The sequence below is a fragment of the Oncorhynchus masou genome, unplaced genomic scaffold (genome assembly GCF_036934945.1).
Source record: "Oncorhynchus masou masou isolate Uvic2021 unplaced genomic scaffold, UVic_Omas_1.1 unplaced_scaffold_1850, whole genome shotgun sequence".
Classification (NCBI taxonomy): domain Eukaryota; kingdom Metazoa; phylum Chordata; class Actinopteri; order Salmoniformes; family Salmonidae; genus Oncorhynchus; species Oncorhynchus masou.
Window position 1 is genome coordinate 27,623 of NW_027008359.1, and position 20,504 is coordinate 48,126.

Consider the following 20,504-nt stretch of genomic DNA (forward strand, 5'->3'; position numbering starts at 1 on the left):
TGTGGTTGACAGCTCCCCACACACTCGGAAAACACTTGGGTTGAAAATGTGCTCGTCAATGTGTTTTCACTTGTCTAGGAAGCTGAGATGTTTCTGAAAATGTCCTCAGAACTGTGACTCACAACATGGCTTGAAACAACCTACTCGGTCAAAGCTCTTTGGTAAAACAGTATGACACTGGATGTACAGAGGTGACTGCACATGGACATGTACGTGCACTCCATCCTGCCATGGCTCCTCCATGCCCCCTCTACCCACATCTGAGTGACGTGTGTGTGTGTGTGTGTGTGTGTGTGTGTGTGTGGTCAGGGAAGGAGCCTCCTGAGAGAGGCCTAATAAATCCCACTGTTCTCTCTACTTCTCTCAGGCTGCCTGTTAGCAGTTGATGTTACTCTTCAATAACACAGACCCCAAAGCAAATCAGGGGGAGATAAATAGGTTTATTCAAAGAGGGAAAATCATAGTTGTTATGCTGAGAGGTAGATGTTCATTATTCCCTGTCCTCAGTGATTCTCTCCACAGAACAAAGAGACAGGATGTAATTTATAACCCAACCCTATCCTGGGGTTGACCAATTAGAATTCCTTGCAAATAAACTGGGCCACTGGCCAAATAACAAGTATCCTATTTCAGGCTCAATGTATAGACAAATTCCTCCCATGTCTCTGACCCATTGATCATTCATTCCCTATTACAGAAAAAACACTATTCCATTCATAGTTAATTCCCTCTTGACCTTTAGTCCTCTGTGTTGTGTATTACCTTAAAATATATTTACACTGCCCAAGTCCTTTATCTTACGGTAGTTTGTTCTCTGCAGTGTAACTCTGTATCACACACACACACAATTACTGCAGCAATTTGGAGACAGACATAGAAAAAGCTGGAATGGGTAGGGTTGATAAAAATACTATGGTAAATGAAGAGCATAGCCCAATTTCAATTCTCCTTGTTCACACCCCCTCAAGGATTTAAAAGCATTGGATTGATCCAAATATGATAGACACTGACTACACCAATCAGGTGTGTGTGTGTGTTCATAATGCATGTGTGTGCATAATGTGTGTGTGTCTGTGTGTCTGTGTGTGTGTGTGTGTGTGTGTGTGTGTGTGTGTGTGTGTGTGTGTGTGCGTGCGTGCGTGCGTGTGTCCATCCTCCCATGAGAAAATATGGCAAGCTGCTAATTATAGATTAGCCACATTGATGCCTAGGAGAAGTTTAGCTCATTGCCATTACAACCCAACTATACACATTGATGCCTAGGAGAAGTTTAGCTCATGCCATTACAGGCCAACTATACACATTGATGCCTAAGAGAAGTTTGGCTCATGCCATTACAGGCCAACTATACACATTGATGCCTAGGAGAAGTTTGGCTCATGCCATTACAGCCCAACTATACACATTGATGCCTAGGTGAAGTTTAGCTCATGCCATTAAAGCCCAACTATTGATGCCTCAGAGAAGTTTAGCCCATGCCATTACAGCCCAACTATACACATTGATGCCTAGGAGAAGTTTAGCTCATGCCATTACAGCCCAACTATACACATTGATGCCTAGGAGAAGTTTGGCTCATGCCATTACAGCCCAACTATACACATTAATGCCTAGGTGAAGTTTAGCTCATGCCATTACAGCCCAACTATACACATTGATGCCTCAGAGAAGTTTAGCCCATGCCATTACAGCCCAACTATACACATTGATGCCTAGGAGAAGTTTAGCTCATGCCATTACAGCCCAACTATACACATTGATGCCTCGGAGAAGTTTAGCATGCCATTGCCATTACATTGATGCCCAACTATACATGCCATTACAGCCCAACTATACACATTGATGCCTAGGAGAAGTTTAGCTCATGCCATTACAGCCCAACTATACACATTGATGCCTCGGAGAAGTTTAGCTCATGCCATTACAGCCCAACTATACACATTGATGCCTAGGAGAAGTTTAGCTCATGCCATTACAGCCCAACTATACACATTGATGCCAGTTTGATGCCATTACAGCCCAACTATACACATTGATGCCTCGGAGAAGTTTAGCTCATGCCATTACAGCCCAACTATACACATTGATGCCTAGGAGAAGTTTAGCTCATGCCATTACAGCCCAACTATACACATTGATGCCTAGGAGAAGTTTAGCTCATGCCATTACAGCCCAACTATACACATTGATGCCTAGGAGTAGTTTGGCTCATGCCATTACAGCCCAACTATACACATTGATGCGGAGAAGTTTAGCTCATGCCATTACAGCCCAACTATACACATTGATGCCTAGGAGAAGTTTGGCTCATGCCATTACAGCCCAACTATACACATTGATGCCTAGGAGAAGTTTAGCTCATGCCATTACAGCCCAACTATACACATTGATGCCTAGGAGAAGTTTGGCTCATGCCATTACAGCCCAACTATACACATTGATGCCTAGGAGAAGTTTAGCTCATGCCATTACAGCCCAACTATACACATTGATGCCTGGAGAAGTTTAGCTCATGCCATTACAGCCCAACTATACACATTGATGCCTAGGAGAAGTTTAGCTCATGCCATTACAGCCCAACTATACACATTGATGCCTAGGAGAAGTTTAGCTCATGCCATTACAGCCCAATTATACACATTGATGCCTCGGAGAAGTTTAGCTCATGCCATTACAGCCCAATTATACACATTGATGCCTCGGAGAAGTTGAGCTCATGCCATTACAGCCCAACTATAAGTGATTTGACCTATGACCTGTAACCTTTGCCCCACAGGGTGGTTGCATCACCAAGCTGGAGCAGTTCCTGGCTGACCACCTGCTGATCATCGGAGCTGTGGGGATAGGAGTGGCCTGTCTACAGGTCGGTCCCCTAACACTGGCCAGTGTCTTTATTAACAGGAAATGACGAGGCCCTATTATATTTCAGTACTGTGGTAGCACCTCACAACAGACACAAGCTATCACTATCAGACTATCACAAGTATCATTTAGTTTTTGGGGGATTTGGAGTATCACCGATGTCGTGGATATCAATATAATGTAGTGATAATAGTGGATATAATCTGCTACTGTGGATACTGGTAGCCTTGCTGTTGAAATGTCTTCAATGCTAGCTAGTATCTAGATGGATAGGAGGGGAGATTGTGAACAGAAAGAGAGAGAGAAGGTGATGTTAACTTTGCTTCTTCCTCTTAGTAGAGTAACGGGTTAAGAGGTGAGACCATTGCTTAAGAATTTTTTTTTATATTTTTTATATCAGTCTCAAAATATATCCACATGATAAAAGGCTTTCCAAATGTTATTTTTTAAATAAACATCAATGTGGCCATAATCTTTCTATTACCTCAAAGATGCATCCAGTAACTCCTATTACCGGTCGGACAACCTTTCAATGCACTCTACCTCCCTATATCCTTTCAGCTGTAATCTGATCCCATTCACATTCTGGGATTTGATTTGCTGCGGTCTCAGATGGACCAAGCTCGTAGCCCAATCCACTCACAGCCCCTGTCATCCCGTATACGGCTTCAAAATGGCAGATTTTGCCATTGATAAGCCCCTGAATTGGAACGAAGTGGCTGTACAGTAACATGCTATACCTGACTTCAGAGCTCTGGGTCTCCGCTTCACAGCTCTGTATGGGTTTTGACTGACAGCCGTGAACTTGAGCACAGCCCGCGACAAGAAGATGCCCCCATCCCTTCCGCTGATTGGGCTACGTTTGCACATTTGTTGTTGTTTGAGTGAGAGAAATGATATAAATAGAGAGGAGTCGACATGTTCTGAAAGATGAGACGTTGAGGATTATAATAAATAATGCTTTGATGTCATACAAGCAAACCACACACCCGTGAGTCCAAATGTGCACTTTATATTTCCATATTTGAAACTCATGTCGTTTACAGTATCGTAACGTTTCTGATCGACATAACCCTAACCCTTCTCAGCAGTATCGTAACGTTTCTGATCGATATAGCCCTTAGCAGTATCGGAAGAAAAAGCCCCCCCCCAGACCAATGTGTTTTGAAGAGGAAGTGAGGAGATAGGATGTAAAGAATCAAGGAAAGACACATTGAGATGGGGCCATGGACAGGAAACGGTATACCTTTCTCTCCCAGCATGCTTTGTAATAACTCTTGGATGGGGCGGCTGCTCTCCACCATCCATCTGCTCTCTGAAAATAAACTCCACAGGGACTGGACTCTCCATCCCCCAGCATGGAACGATCTCATGAAAATCTCCTGAGAATGGATTACTGTTCAGTCAATGCTGTTCATAGATTGGTGTTTTCGTCAAGCTTGGGATGTGATGCTCGGGTTGAGAGGTTTCTTATTGCAGTCCGGTGATGTTTAGTAGCCAAATCTCAGATTTAGCTTTTGCTCTCTAGCCAACCCTCGTCATGCTCTGTCAGTCAGTTATATCCAGCACACAATACGGCATCAACACATCTGGGACCAGCTAGATGTGTTGCGGTCAGGAGCAGGACATCTCCAATCTAGCTGTGGTACCACTTCACTCTGTTAATAATTCCAGACTGTGCCATTTCTTTGCTTATTTACAATATTATTGTCGTATTCTCCATAAATGATCTTTGTATGGCGAGAAAACAAGGCCTTGTTAATTCATTTAGGCTGTATCAAAATGTTAAATCAAATCTAACTGATAAAACTGCACCGTTTTGATTTGTACATTTTAGATAAAGTATAGTCTTGCACTTCACGATATATCGTCATTGTCAAATATCATGATATTAGATTTAATCATATATCGGCCCAACCCAAGCTTAGACCAAACCTGAACATACGGTACTGGCTCCCTCTTGGCTACTCCTTCCAACCAACCAGGGCTCCCACTCTTCTCAGTGTTCCCATAGCTTTTCTCTTGGAATTCCACAGAGGAGTCATGTGATCTTGTCACCGTGGAGACTGTCGACATGGGAATTTGGGGTTCCTAAGAAAAACACATGTTTTATTAGCCCAAAGACCCACCCCCTCTATTAGACAAAATATTCCCAAATAAAACGCTGACATTTTCCCACACACATATATATGAAGCATAAGATAAGATAACTACTGTAGCTATGTCCTTAATATGTGTTAGTGATCCCATTGACAAATCACCCATCTTGTCCCAAACTAATTTCGACCAGCTTTTGATCTAAATGGGCTCTTCTCTATTGGGCTTGAAGGTCTCTGTCTGATTGTATGTTAGTTGTATGTCAGTAATGTCAGTCTGTCAGTAATGTCAGTCTGTCAGTGATGTCCCTGTACTGTCTCTGTGTCAACTGTTCCTCTCTGTCTTTAATAACTGAAATAGTCATAGTCTCTGTGTCAACTGTTCCTCTCTGTCTTTAATAACTGAAATAGTCATAGTCTCTGTGTCAACTGTTCCTCTCTGTCTTTAATAACTGAAATAGTCATAGTCTCTGTGCCAACTGTTCCTCTCTGTCTTTAATAACTGAAATAGTCATAGTCTCTGTGCCAACTGTTCCTCTCTGTCTTTAATAACTGAAATAGTCAGTCTCTGTGTCAACTGTTCCTCTCTGTCTTTAATAACTGAAATAGTCATAGTCTCTGTGTCAACTGTTCCTCTCTGTCTTTAATAACTGAAGTAGTCATAGTCTCTGTGCCAACTGTTCCTCTCTGTCTTTAATAACTGAAGTAGTCATAGTCTCTGTGTCAACTGTTCCTCTCTGTCTTTAATAACTGAAATAGTCATAGTCTCTGTGTCAACTGTTCCTCTGTCTTTAATAACTGAAATAGTCATAGTCTCTGTGTCAACTGTTCCTCTCTGTCTTTAATAACTGAAATAGTCATAGTCTCTGTGCCAACTGTTCCTCTCTGTCTTTAATAACTGAAATAGTCATAGTCTCTGTGTCAACTGTTCCTCTCTGTCTTTAATAACTGAAATAGTCATAGTCTCTGTGTCAACTGTTCCTCTCTGTCTTTAATAACTGAAATAGTCATAGTCTCTGTGTCAACTGTTCCTCTCTGTCTTTAATAACTGAAATAGTCATAGTCTCTGTACCTTAGTTCTTAGTTTGGTTGTAATTACGCTAATCAATTTAGTCTCTATCCTCTTTCAGTGTTCCCCTATACTTTGTCTAATATAGGTCACTAACCCCTCTGTGTGTGTATCTCTATGTATGTCTGTGTGTTTACGTTTGTGTCTATGTATGTCTGTATGTGCGTGTATTTCTTTGTGTGTGTGCGTATGTCTGTGTGTGTGTGTGTGTGACCTCTATAGCTGGCCGGGGCCATGTTGACGGCCTGCTTTATCTATCTGCTGTATAAAGAAGAGGAGGAGGACTTCTCTGCCGTGTGATTGGCTAAGCCTCTGTCTGGTCACACTCAGTGGGGACGGGACAAGGTTGGAGGGCATTGTGGGAAATGTGTTCTGTGTGTGTGTCTATGTGTTCATTTTTTTGATTGTGTCTTTTGTGTAGATATGTGTTGTCTGCATGTTTGAGTGTGTGCGCACTCGTGCGTGTTTGTGTGTGCGAGTGTGTGCATGCGGGTGTCTGTATGTGTGCGCGCGTGTGTGTGTGTGTATCTCTGTTTGTATGTGTGTGTGTGTGTGTGTGTGAAGAAGACAAAGAGACAGTTGATCACAGATCATGCATGCTATATTGCCTGGCCTATGCTTTATTCTCAGTACCATCGAGCAACGCTCACCCCAATAGGGACACCATGCTGACCGACACATGCATGTTGACCTTTGACCTTTGCATGGCTGAAAGGGCTTGACAACATTATCCACAATCCAAGGACAAACAAACAGTTCACTGAAGTGCTCCCACAGACTAGACTATGAGATTAATGCTCACAAATAAACACGAATGACAGCTGTGCTGGACCAGATTTGAAAGAAACCCTTACAATACATTTCTCATCATCTAAAATTGGGTAATAATAAGAAAAGAGGACACTGCTAAATGTATTGTTCATGATTTCTTTCTTCATAGTTTCTTATGATTGCAGCACATTTGATAACTTATTTCTTGTCAGTGTCTTCACCTGCCACATTGAAACTACTTTCCATATATTCATTGTCATTCCAAATGCTAAACTAACGAGCAGAAAGGAAGTTTAGCACATTCTGTCCTCCATCCTCTGTCTCCTTCTCCTTGCTTCTGTCTCCTCCTCCCTCCCTCCTGCCTCCGGCTGCTCCTCCCTCCTCCGTTTCCTCCTTGATCCCCTGTTTCCTCGTCCCTCCTCCGCCTCCCTCCTCCGTCTCTTCCTTCTCCAGCTCCCTCCATCTCTCTGTGAGTTGTGAGTTTCATTCTCTACCTCCTCACTCTGTCATCTGAATTGTCAGTGGTGCTGGCAGGGTTAGAGGCATCGTAAAACCGCCCTGAGTGCCGAGCCGCCAAGGCCTTCTTTGACAAATCTACTTCCCATGTTGTGACCCCGGTCGATAATACCCTCAGAGAGGAGAAGACTTGCAGGGGGGCCGTTGATTGAATCTCAGCCCTCCTCTGTTTGTCGTTTCTCATCCGTCACACAACACACACACACACACACACACACACACACACACACACACACACACACACACACACACACACACACACACACACACACACACACACACACACACACACACACACACACACCCGTCCAGCGAATGTGCCTCATCTAAGTCCTAACCTCTCAGCCTTTTCCCTGTGTGTTACTGTAACTCTGCTGTTGTCTCACAGATCAATGAGACCTTTCATATCCCCTATCCCTTAATAGTGATGACGTGGGATGATCTTGTTAGAAATAAGGACAGTTTAATGCTTTTGGCAGAGTGAAAGCACAAGTGTGTGTGTGTGTGTGTGTTGCTATGTTGTGTGCGTCAAGGCCTATTGTATCCTCCCATTTCTTCTCTACCTTAATCTCATCTTATTGATGTCGGCTCCTTCATCCAAACAAGCGGCAACTAAAGCTCTCTGGGCGTCCTGCCGCAAGCTGAAAATGACATATTGTTCTCAGATCAGCCAAAGTACCTACACAGGTCTGTTGTATCCCAGCATCACTTCACTTCTTTCTTTTTCCTACACACAAAGTATTCATAGGATCTTAAAGCAGTCCAACTCACAAGTGGAGTTTTGAATGTACTTTATAGAATACTTAAGGAGAAGAAATATCAAGTGGGAGAATTTGGAGTGCACTAGGCAAAATGTTTTGCATCACAAACCTCCAAAATGCCACACTCCTTGTGTCCATAGACTCCTTTCTAAGTATTTGCAAATGTTACATTCATCATTTGTTATTTCTTATTATTTTAAATGCCTCACAGAAAATGACAAAAAACATCATAAAACATTCTTCATTTTTAAAACATCCATTTAATTGTACCCAATATTTTCCCTCAGTTTACTCATGTGATTTTTAGTAGATTCATTATTAATGGATTATAACACTACATTATGGTTTTGAGAACATTGGCTGGGCTTCAGAGAGAAATGTCCTTTGAAAAATGGAAGTTGCTAAATGAATGTTTGTTCACAGATTATCTCTCTCCGACAACAGTCATAGTGGGAGCTTTAGCATTCACCACAGGCCCAATTACACCACTGCTGCTGGCTGCTCGGCACTCCTGTTCCCATAGTAACCACACACTTCCTCACCCCTAACCCACTCTCCTCATGCTATCCCACTATGCTACCATGACGACTCACCTTTTCCCTTGATTGACCTTCACAACAATTGTGTGTGTTTCAGATCTGTGGGATGGTGTTCACATGCTGCTTACACAGAAGGATTAAATTGGATCCTTACTGAACCCTACCGTCAAGCCCCCCCAACACCATCCTGCCTCATGGGCCAGGGAGCAACGATGCCTGCTGAACACTCACCCTTGACCTCTAACCCCTCCTAACCCCTGAACCTTACGATCCAACCCTGCCTGGACCTTCCTGGGTCCTTCTGCACCCCTCCTTTAGCTTGGATGCATGCACAGCCCCCCCCCTCTCTCAAAGACAAGGCCAATGAAGAAGAGATGATTTGGTATTATGGTATTGTTATTTTCTGTAGGTAACCTGCTGCTGTTTATGTAAGGTAGTTCTTACTGTATGTTGTCAATACAGTCAAATCCTTACTGTAGATTTCACAACATTCCACACAACTGGAAGGCAACCCGAAGTGGTTGTGACTGAGAATCAAGTGTACTGTACACACTCTCATGGTGTTGCTGCTTACGAAGGGTTATTCAGTTAGTGCTATATCCAGTGTGTCACGGATGTGGCCCACAACGTGCCTCTGTCATTGTTTTATCACGCATTCTTTGATAGCAATGTTACACCAATTTAATGGTTCACCACAAAGGGAATCCCATGGTCAGCGATGTTTGATCTACGTCACAAAGAAAACAATCACGAGTTGATTGATATCCACAGAATAATCAAGCCGATATGGGGAAAACTTGATATGAATGAAAATAGCACTAAACGCTGCTAAGAGTAACGTTGCAACATTTCTGTATGTGTTGCCTCCGTAGCTTGACTAACACATGTGGTTCTGTGTTGTATGCTATGCTAAAGGTGTTGATATCGGCCAAATTGCCTTTCTTGCAGTACCATATAAACCTACCACCCATCTTTCAATACCAGAACCAATTGACTTGTTTTACGACCACTTTTATGCTGGAGAAACATGTTGTCATTTACCACTGATACAGCTTCAGATCTTTCTCTGTCACGCTACTGGTTAAGATTAGGATTCAGGGGTTATGGGTGACTTCTAGTTGAACGGGAGAGGTTTGAACTGTCATGAGTCAGTCCTCTCCTCTGGTGTGGGTTAGAGTCAGTCCTCTCCTCTGGTGTGGGTTAGAGTCAGTCCTCTCCTCTGGTGTGGGTTAGAGTCAGTCCTCTCCTCTGGTGTGGGTTAGAGTCAGTCCTCTCCTCTGGTGTGGTTTAGAGTCAGTCCTCTCCTCTGGTGTGGGTTAGAGTCAGTCCTCTCCTCTGGTGTGGGTTAGAGTCAATCCTCTCCTCTGGTGTGGGTTAGAGTCAGTCCTCTCCTCTGGTGTGGGTTAGAGTCAATCCTCTCCTCTGGTGTGGGTTCTCCTCTGGTGTGGGAGTCAGTCCTCTCCTCTGGTGTGGGTTAGAGTCAGTCCTCTCCTCTGGTGTGGGTTAGAGTCAGTCCTCTCCTCTGGTGTGGGTTAGAGTCAGTCCTCTCCTCTGGTGTGGGTTAGAGTCAGTCCTCTCCTCTGTGTGTGTTAGAGTCAGTCCTCTCCTCTGGTTAGAGTCAGTCCTCTCCTCTGGTGTGGGTTAGAGTCAGTCCTCTCCTCTGGTGTGGGTTAGAGTCAGTCCTCTCCTCTGGTGTGGGTTAGAGTCAGTCCTCTCCTCTGGTGTGGGTTAGAGTCAGTCCTCTCCTCTGGTGTGGGTTAGAGTCAGTCCTCTCCTCTGGTGTGGGTTAGAGTCAGTCCTCTCCTCTGGTGTGGGTTAGAGTCAGTCCTCTCCTCTGGTCTGGGTTAGAGTCAGTCCTCTCCTCTGGTGTGGGTTAGAGTCAGTCCTCTCCTCTGGTGTGGGTTAGAGTCAGTCCTCTCCTCTGGTGTGGGTTAGAGTCAGTCCTCTCCTCTGGTGTGGGTTAGAGTCAGTCCTCTCCTCTGGTGTGGGTTAGAGTCAGTCCTCTCCTCTGGTGTGGGTTAGAGTCAGTCCTCTCCTCTGGTGTGGGTTAGAGTCAGTCCTCTCCTCCAGTGTGGGTTAGAGTCAGTCCTCTCCTCTGGTGTGTTAGAGTGCTCTCTGGTGTATTTAAGTAGTATATCCTCTGGTGTGGGTTAGAGTCAGTCCTCTCCTCTGGTCTGGGTTAAAGTCAGTCCTCTCCTCTGGTGTGGGTTAGATTCAGTCCTCTCCTCTGGTGTGGGTTAGAGTCAGTCCTCTCCTCTGGTGTGGGTTGCAAGAGTCAGTCCTCTCCTCTGGTGTGGGTTAGTATCCCCATCCAGGTACCCTCTGGTGTGGGTTAGAGTCAGTCCTCTGTGAAAGGTTGCAAAATTTGGAGAACTTTCAATAAATTCCCTGGTTTTCCAGAAACCTGTTTGGGGGATTCCGGATTGTCTGCTTATTCCCTCCAGATTCCAGGATTCCTCCAACCGAGATTTCAGGAAAACCAGGGAATTTCTTGAACGTTGCCGAAATGTTGCAACTCTATTTCTGTCTGATTGGTTGTGGAGCAGCCAGGCATCGACTACTGATTCTAAAGACTAACTACATTCCTCAAGGCAGAAGATATATTTACATGTTATTGTTTCCTACGACTTAGAACATGTCTGATACGTTTCCACAAGAGAGCATTCATTGGCTTGACTATTGCCAAGGACACATTCAAATAGTATTGGTTGCCCATTACCAAGACAGGACATGGGTCTTTGTTGTTTAGGAGTGCTGGTAATTCAGCTGACCAATTCCAGTTGATACAATGACAACAATCCTTTGTCAAAGCTCTATGGATGTTTTGCTGTTTTCCAAGAGATGAAGACACTTATACAGATGGTATTTTCTCTATTCCTCCTAGTGACCAACAGAAAGCTGTTCTTGTTATTCATGTATTTTTCTAATCGAAATGGGTCAGAATATGATATAACATTATAGTATGTATAATATAAAGTATATAATAAAACATATATGATCTGGGCTCTTTCTGTACTGTAGACTGTAGTAATCAAAGTATGCCTTTGTCTGTTTAACAACGTCATAATAGCTTTTGAATTTATGTTGATGTTAGTCTTTAACCGGATAAACTTTATTTGTGTTTCCTACATCATTCAGTGGTTTGGTATTATGATTCCCTGCCGTTCTCTTTGCATCAATGTCTTGAATGTTTTGTTACAGTATATGACTATTGCTACTTTAAGACATCATAAAATGTTGATATTTATACTCTGAGATATGAAGAAGGTTATACGTGCACAGACCATGTTTGAAAGAAGTGCATATGGATGGACACATTCATCTTCAGCGACATGTAGTCTATCTTTTAAGAGTGTTGCAAGGTAAACAAATCTGCCAATGTGCCCTTGAACAAGGCACTTTACCCCAATTGCTCCTGTAAGTCTCTCTGGATAAGAGCGTCTGCTGAATGACTCAAATGTAAGTGTTTGTCAAAGCTGATGTGACAATGGTATTGGGATGCACTGTATGACTTGTTCTATACAATATGATGACATAAATGGTTCCTAAACCTTACTCAATAAATATAATACTATATTACTGATTATATTACTATTTATACGATTATTTATTAATGTTGTGGAAGATTGTGGTTGGGTTGAATCGTCTAGTTGTGGTGGATATAGTGTATGTTATGGTGATATGTTGTCACTAGGTGGAGACAAAGTTGTGCCCCTGACAAGCATTTGAAGGTAATCGTCCCAGGATGTTTTGTCTTCCTCAGTTCCTGTATGGATTTATCAGTTAGTTAGAAAATGTTCATGTTTATTACCACTTCCGTTAACCTGTTAACAGGTTATTTTTCACAGGACAAAAAGTACATCCTTCAAATCCAAACTTAAAAGCCATGATCATTGTGAAATAAAACATTGTTTATTTGTTATATTCACCTATTCTCCTAACCTCGTACAACCATAGCTCAGAGGTAATCAGTCTGGTAATACAAGGCTACTATTCTCCTAACCTCGTACAACCATAGCTCAGAGGTAATCAGTCTGGTAATACAAGGCTACTATTCTCCCTAACCTCGTACAACCATAGCTCAGAGGTAATCAGTCTGGTAATACAAGGCTACTATTCTCCTAACCTCGTACAACCATAGCTCAGAGGTAATCAGTCTGGTAATAGGCTACTATTCTCCTAACCTCGTACAACCATAGCTCAGAGGTAATCAGTCTGGTAATACAAGGCTACTATTCTCCTAACCTCGTACAACCATAGCTCAGAGGTAATCAGACTGGTAATACAAGGCTACTATTCTCCTAACCTCGTACAACCATAGCTCAGAGGTAATCAGTCTGGTAATACAAGGCTACTATTCTCCCTAACCTCGTACAACCATAGCTCAGAGGTAATCAGTCTGGTAATACAAGGCTACTATTCTCCTAACCTCGTACAACCATAGCTCAGAGGTAATCAGTCTGGTAATACAAGGCTACTATTCTCCTAACCTCGTACAACCATAGCTCAGAGGTAATCAGTCTGGTAATACAAGGCTACTATTCTCCTAACCTCGTACAACCATAGCTCAGAGGTAATCAGTCTGGTAATACAAGGCTACTATTCTCCTAACCTCGTACAACCATAGCTCAGAGGTAATCAGACTGGTAATACAAGGCTACTATTCTCCTAACCTCGTACAACCATAGCTCAGAGGTAATCAGTCTGGTAATACAAGGCTACTATTCTCCTAACCTCGTACAACCATAGCTCAGAGGTAATCAGTCTGGTAATACAAGGCTACTATTCTCCTAACCTCGTACAACCATAGCTCAGAGGTAATCAGTCTGGTAATACAAGGCTACTATTCTCCTAGCCTCATACAACCATAGCTCAGAGGTAATCAGTCTGGTAATACAAGGCTACTATTCTCCTAGCCTCGTACAACCATAGCTCAGAGGTAATCAGTCTGGTAATACAAGGCTACTATTCTCCATCAATCTGACAGTATTGACGCTTCACTATGCTTGCTGACTGTATTTGCACTTATGCCAACTAAATACCCTCAACTCAATACACCGTTATGTATACATACAAGAGTGCTGTGGCCATAGCAGGATTCATCTGTAGGTTAATGGTATTACCATATGACTGGGCATGTGTCCCAATATTCTTTAATAGCTCCCTTGCCTCATTTGGTTTCTTTCAAAACCACTGATCTGACATGACATGCCTAGTGAGTGCATTGTGACGCAGTGATCCAATGCTTTAGTCTCTCAGTAAGGGAAGGAGATGAGGAGGGAGAGCCAGTTTAGTGTGTTGGGAGACAGTCCAAGACATCAGCCGGTTAGGGAAGGAGATGAGGAGGGGGAGCCAGTTTAGAGTGTTGGGACATAGTCCAAGACATGGGGCCGGGGGAGTCTGTCTGTCAGTACTTCCATCTCCATCAGCAAGCAGAGGATGGCTCCTATTTCCACAGCATGTCACACACACCCTGGAGAGAGGGTGTACATGCATGCATACACACCTACTGTACACACATAAAAACACACACACACACACACTGCTAGAGCTTACAAACACACAGACACACCCACATGAAAAAAACATTCAGTTTACTATACAGTATATACTATAGAATAATACAGAATACTACAGTTTACTATAGAATAATACATTATTTACTATTTACTATATCATTTACTATACTATTACATTATTTACTATATCATTTTGTAGTATACATTTTGTAGTTTACACACACATACTGTACACACACACACACACACGCACGCACGCACACACACACAGCGTGCTTTACACACACATTGCTGGGGCCGACACATGGGGGTGAATTGGAAGCATCTGGAGATACACTCCTCCCATAGTTGACTCTGCACATCATCCACATAATTCACACACACCCTCTCCCATATCTCACCCTCTGACAGCCAGGGGGTGGACGTTTCTTTTCTCTCCCATATCTCACCCTCTGACAGCCAGGGTATGGACGATGCAGAGGCAGATATCCAGCAGGCAGCTACTAACACATGCTGTGGTCTCCACACACTCTCTCCATCTCTACATACCATATTGTATACACACATACACTCACTCGCAGGCGTATACACACACACACACACACACACACACACTTCTGGTCTGGATATCCTTTTCACATTGATAATATGCTGCTTGAATAGGAGTCATTTTTACAAATGACCCATATTGATTCCTATGCCATGTGGAACTCAGTGTATGATGATATCATTGTGGCATGGATATCTGATGTCAGAAAAGGGTTTTGTCCTCAACACATATAATATATCATGGCACTTTACAACACAACCATTGTCCGAGCAGTAGGCCTACACCTGCACTCAATATGTGTGAAAACGCTGGGAGGCTTAGGTATGAATAAATACGGTTGATGTACAGTACAAGGAAGTGCCGTAGGCCCTGTGTAAACTGATGCATGTGTGTAAATGCAACTCCTCCTCACCTGCCTGTGGAGTCATGAGACTGAAAGTCGTCTGGGTCTGTACTGGGTTTAGACTGGGCCTGGACCAGATCTGACCTTTCTGTGTTGATTGGGTCCAGGTAAGACTTGGAATGGATTTGGACTAGGTCCAGACTTGGTCTTGACTTGATCTGGATTGTCTGTCTAAACATGGCCAGGACTAGATCTGGACCAGAGATCTAGAATGAGATTCTATGGTCTAGACTTGGTCTGGAAAGATTTGGACTGTCTTAGTATGGACTTGGTCTACTTTGTCTAGACTAGATCTGGACCGGGTCTAGGCAAGGACTTGGTCTGGACTGAATCTGGACTAGACATATTCTAGCTGTTACCTGTGGTCTGGACTAGACCTATTCTAGACTGCCTGTTACCTGAGGTCTGGACTAGACCTTTTCTAGACTGCCTGTTACCTGGGGTCTGGACTATACTTATTCTAGACTGCCTGTTACCTGGGGTCTGGACTAGACCTATTATAGACTGCCTGGGTCATGGGGTCTGGACTAGACCTATTCTAGACTGCCTGGGTCCTGGGGTCTGGACCAGACCTATTATAGACTGCCTGGGTCCTGGGGTCTGGACAAGACCTATTCTAGACTGCATGTTACCTGGGGTCTGGACTAGTCTGGACTAGACCTATTCTAGACTGCCTGTTACCTGAGGTCTGGACTAGTCTGGACTAGACCTATTCTAGACTGCCTGTTACCTGGGGTCTGGACTAGTATGGACTAGACCTATTCTAGACTGCCTGTTACCTGGGGTCTGGACTAGACCTATTCTAGACTGCCTGTTACCCGGGGTCTGGACTAGTCTGGACTAGACCTATTCTAGACTGCCTGTTACCTGGGGTCTGGACTAGACCTATTCTAGACTGCCTGTTACCTGGGGTCTGGACTAGACCTGCCTGTTACCTGGGGTCTGGACTAGACCTATTCTAGAGTGCTTGTTCCCCGGGGTCTGGACTAGTATGGACTAGACCTATTCTAGACTGCCTGTTACCTGGGGCCTGGACTAGACCTATTCTAGACTGCCTGTTCCCCGGGGTTTGGACTAGTATGGACTAGACCTATTCTAGACTGCCTGTTACCTGGGGCCTGGACTAGACCTATTCTAGACTGCCTGTTACCTGGGGTCTGGACTAGACCTATTCTAGACTGCCTGTTACCTGGGGTCTGGACTAGACCTGCCTGTTACCTGGGGTCTGGACTAGACCTATTCTAGAGTGCCTGTTCCCCGGGGTCTGGACTAGTATGGACTAGACCTATTCTAGACTGCCTGTTCCCCGGGGTTTGGACTAGTATGGACTAGACCTATTCTAGACTGCCTGTTACCTGGGGTTTGGACTAGTATGGACTAGACCTATTCTAGACTGCCTGTTCCCCGGGGTTTGGACTAGTATGGACTAGACCTATTCTAGACTGCCTGTTACCTGGGGCCTGGACTAGACCTATTCTAGAGTGCCTGTTACCTGGGGCCTGGACTAGACCTATTCTAGACTGCCTGTTACATGGGGTTTGGACTAGTATGGACTAGACCTATTCTAGACTGCCTGTTACCTGGGGTTTGGACTAGTATGGACTAGACCTATTCTAGACTGCGTGTTCCCCGGGGTTTGGACTAGTATGGACTAGACCTATTCTAGACTGCCTGTTACCTGGGGCCTGGACTAGACCTATTCTAGACTGCCTGTTACCTGGGGTCTGGACTAGACCTATTCTAGACTGCCTGTTCCCCGGGGTCTGGACTAGTATGGACTAGACCTATTCTAGACTGCCTGTTACCTGGGGCCTGGACTAGACCTATTCTAGACTGCCTGTTACCTGGGGTCTGGACTAGTATGGACTAGACCTATTCTAGACTGCCTGTTCCCCGGGGTTTGGACTAGTATGGACTAGACCTATTCTAGACTGCCTGTTACCTGGGGCCTGGACTAGACCTATTCTAGACTGCCTGTTACCTGGGGTCTGGACTAGACCTATTCTAGACTGCCTGTTACCTGGGGTCTGGACTAGACCTGCCTGTTACCTGGGGTCTGGACTAGACCTATTCTAGAGTGCCTGTTCCCGGGGTGGACTAGTATGGACTAGACCTATTCTAGACTGCCTGTTACCTGGGGCCTGGACTAGACCTATTCTAGACTGCCTGTTACCCCGGGGTTTGGACTATGGACTAGACCTATTCTAGACTGCCTGTTACCTGGGGCCTGGACTAGACCTTTTCTAGACTGCCTGTTACCTGGGGTCTGGACTAGATTCTAGACTGCCTGTTACCTGGGGTCTGGACTAGACCTATTATAGACTGCCTGGGTCATGGGGTCTGGACTAGACCTATTCTAGACTGCCTGGGTCCTGGGGTCTGGACCAGACCTATTATAGACTGCCTGGGTCCTGGGATCTGGACAAGACCTATTCTAGACTGCATGTTACCTGGGGTCTGGACTAGTCTATTCTAGACTGCCTGTTACCTGAGGTCTGGACTAGTCTGGACTAGACCTATTCTAGACTGCCTGTTACCTGGGGTCTGGACTGGACTAGACCTATTCTAGACTGCCTGTTACCTGGGGTCTGGACTAGTCTGGACTAGACCTATTCTAGACTGCCTGTTACCTGGGGTCTGGACTAGACCTATTCTAGACTGCCTGTTACCCGGGGTCTGGACTAGTCTGGACTAGACCTATTCTAGACTGCCTGTTACCTGGGGTCTGGACTAGACCTATTCTAGACTGCCTGTTACCTGGGGTCTGGACTAGACCTATTCTAGACTGCCTGTTACCTGGGGTCTGGACTAGTTACCTGGGGTCTGGACTAGACCTATTCTAGAGTGCCTGTTACCTGGGGTCTGGACTAGTATGGACTAGACCTATTCTAGACTGCCTGTTACCTGGGGCCTGGACTAGACCTATTCTAGACTGCCTGTTCCCCGGGGTTTGGACTAGTATGGACTAGACCTATTCTAGACTGCCTGTTACCTGGGGCCTGGACTAGACCTATTCTAGACTGCCTGTTACCTGGGGTCTGGACTAGACCTGCCTGTTACCTGGGGTCTGGACTAGACCTATTCTAGACTGCCTGTTACCTGGGGTCTGGACTAGACCTGCCTGTTACCTGGGGTCTGGACTAGACCTATTCTAGAGTGCCTGTTCCCCGGGGTCTGGACTAGTATGGACTAGACCTATTCTAGACTGCCTGTTACCTGGGGCCTGGACTAGACCTATTCTAGACTGCCTGTTCCCCGGGGTTTGGACTAGTATGGACTAGACCTATTCTAGACTGCCTGTTCCCCGGGGTTTGGACTAGTATGGACTAGACCTATTCTAGACTGCCTGTTACCTGGGGTTTGGACTAGTATGGACTAGACCTATTCTAGACTGCCTGTTCCCCGGGGTTTGGACTAGTATGGACTAGACCTATTCTAGACTGCCTGTTACCTGGGGCCTGGACTAGACCTATTCTAGACTGCCTGTTACCTGGGGCCTGGACTAGACCTATTCTAGACTGCCTGTTACCTGGGGTTTGGACTAGTATGGACTAGACCTATTCTAGACTGCCTGTTACCTGGGGTTTGGACTAGTATGGACTAGACCTATTCTAGACTGCCTGTTCCCCGGGGTTTGGACTAGTATGGACTAGACCTATTCTAGACTGCCTGTTACCTGGGGCCTGGACTAGACCTATTCTAGACTGCCTGTTACCTGGGGTCTGGACTAGACCTATTCTAGAGTGCCTGTTCCCCGGGGTCTGGACTAGTATGGACTAGACCTATTCTAGACTGCCTGTTACCTGGGGCCTGGACTAGACCTATTCTAGACTGCCTGTTCCCCAGGGTTTGGACTAGTATGGACTAGACCTATTCTAGACTGCCTGTTCCCCGGGGTTTGGACTAGTATGGACTAGACCTATTCTAGACTGCCTGTTACCTGGGGCCTGGACTAGACCTATTCTAGACTGCCTGTTACCTGGGGTCTGGACTAGACCTATTCTAGACTGCCTGTTACCTGGGGTCTGGACTAGACCTGTTACCTGGGGTCTGGACTAGACCTATTCTGCCTGTTAGGTCTGGACTAGTATGGACTAGACCTATTCTAGACTGCCTGTTACCTGGGGCCTGGACTAGACCTATTCTAGACTGCCTGTTCCCAGGGTTTGGACTAGTATGGACTAGACCTATTCTAGACTGCCTGTTACCTGGGGCCTGGACTAGACCTATTCTAGACTGCCTGTTACCTGGGGTCTGGACTATACCTATTCTAGACTGCCTGTTACCTGGGGTCTGGACTAGACCTGCCTGTTACCTGGGGTCTGGACTAGACCTATTCTAGAGTGCCTGTTCCCCGGGGTCTGGACTAGTATGGACTAGACCTATTCTAGACTGCCTGTTACCTGGGGCCTGGACTAGACCTATTCTAGACTGCCTGTTACCTGGGGTCTGGACTAGACCTATTCTAGACTGCCTGTTACCTGGGGTCTGGACTAGACCTGCCTGTTACCTGGGGTCTGGACTAGACCTATTCTAGAGTGCCTGTTCCCCGGGGTCTGGACTAGTATGGACTAGACCTATTCTAGACTGCCTGTTACCTGGGGCCTGGACTAGACCTATTCTAGACTGCCTGTTCCCCGGGGTTTGGACTAGTATGGACTAGACCTATTCTAGACTGCCTGTTACCTGGGGTCTGGACTAGTATGGACTAGACCTATTCTAGACTGCCTGTTACCTGGGGTCTGGACTGGACTAGACCTATTCTAGGCCTGTTACCTGGGGCCTGGACTAGACCTATTCTAGACTGCCTGTTACCTGGGGTCTGGACTAGTATGGACTAGACCTATTCTAGACTGCCTGTTACCTGGGGCCTGGACTAGACCTATTCTAGACTGCCTGTTACCTGGGGTCTGGACTAGTATGGACTAGACCTATTCTAGACTGCCTGTTACCTGGGGTCTGGACTAGACCTATTCTAGACTGCCTGTTACCTGGGGTCTGGACTAGACCTATTCTAGACTGCCTGTTTCCCCGGGGTTTGGACTAGTATGGACTAGACCTATTCTAGACTGCCTGTTACCTGGGGTCTGGACTAGACCTATTCTAGACTGCCTGTTACCTGGGGTCTGGACTAGTATGGACTAGACCTATTCTAGACTGCCTGTTACCTGGGGCCTGGACTAGACCTATTCTAGACTGCCTGTTACCTGGGGTTTGGACTAGTATGGACTAGACCTATTCTAGACTGCCTGTTCCCCGGGGTTTGGACTAGTATGGACTAGACCTATTCTAGACTGCCTGTTACCTGGGGCCTGGACTAGACCTATTCTAGAGTGCCTGTTACCTGGGGCCTGGACTAGACCTATTCTAGACTGCCTGTTACATGGGGTTTGGACTAGTATGGACTAGACCTATTCT

The 20,504-nt window shown here is 45.3% G+C and overlaps 1 protein-coding gene across 1 annotated transcript in view; it reads left to right on the forward strand.

The window, feature by feature from the left end:
• LOC135532385 (tetraspanin-11-like) overlaps positions 1-10,042 on the forward strand; it is a gene marked incomplete at its 5' end in the record, with an annotated part of 30,911 nt that extends 20,869 nt beyond the window's left edge. The window contains 3 exons of the mRNA XM_064959942.1: positions 2,777-2,863; positions 6,250-6,372; positions 8,712-10,042. Coding sequence (XP_064816014.1) covers positions 2,777-2,863; positions 6,250-6,327 — 165 coding nt within the window. The remainder of the gene's footprint in view (positions 1-2,776; positions 2,864-6,249; positions 6,373-8,711) is intronic.
• Between the last annotated feature and the right edge of the window lie 10,462 nt (positions 10,043-20,504).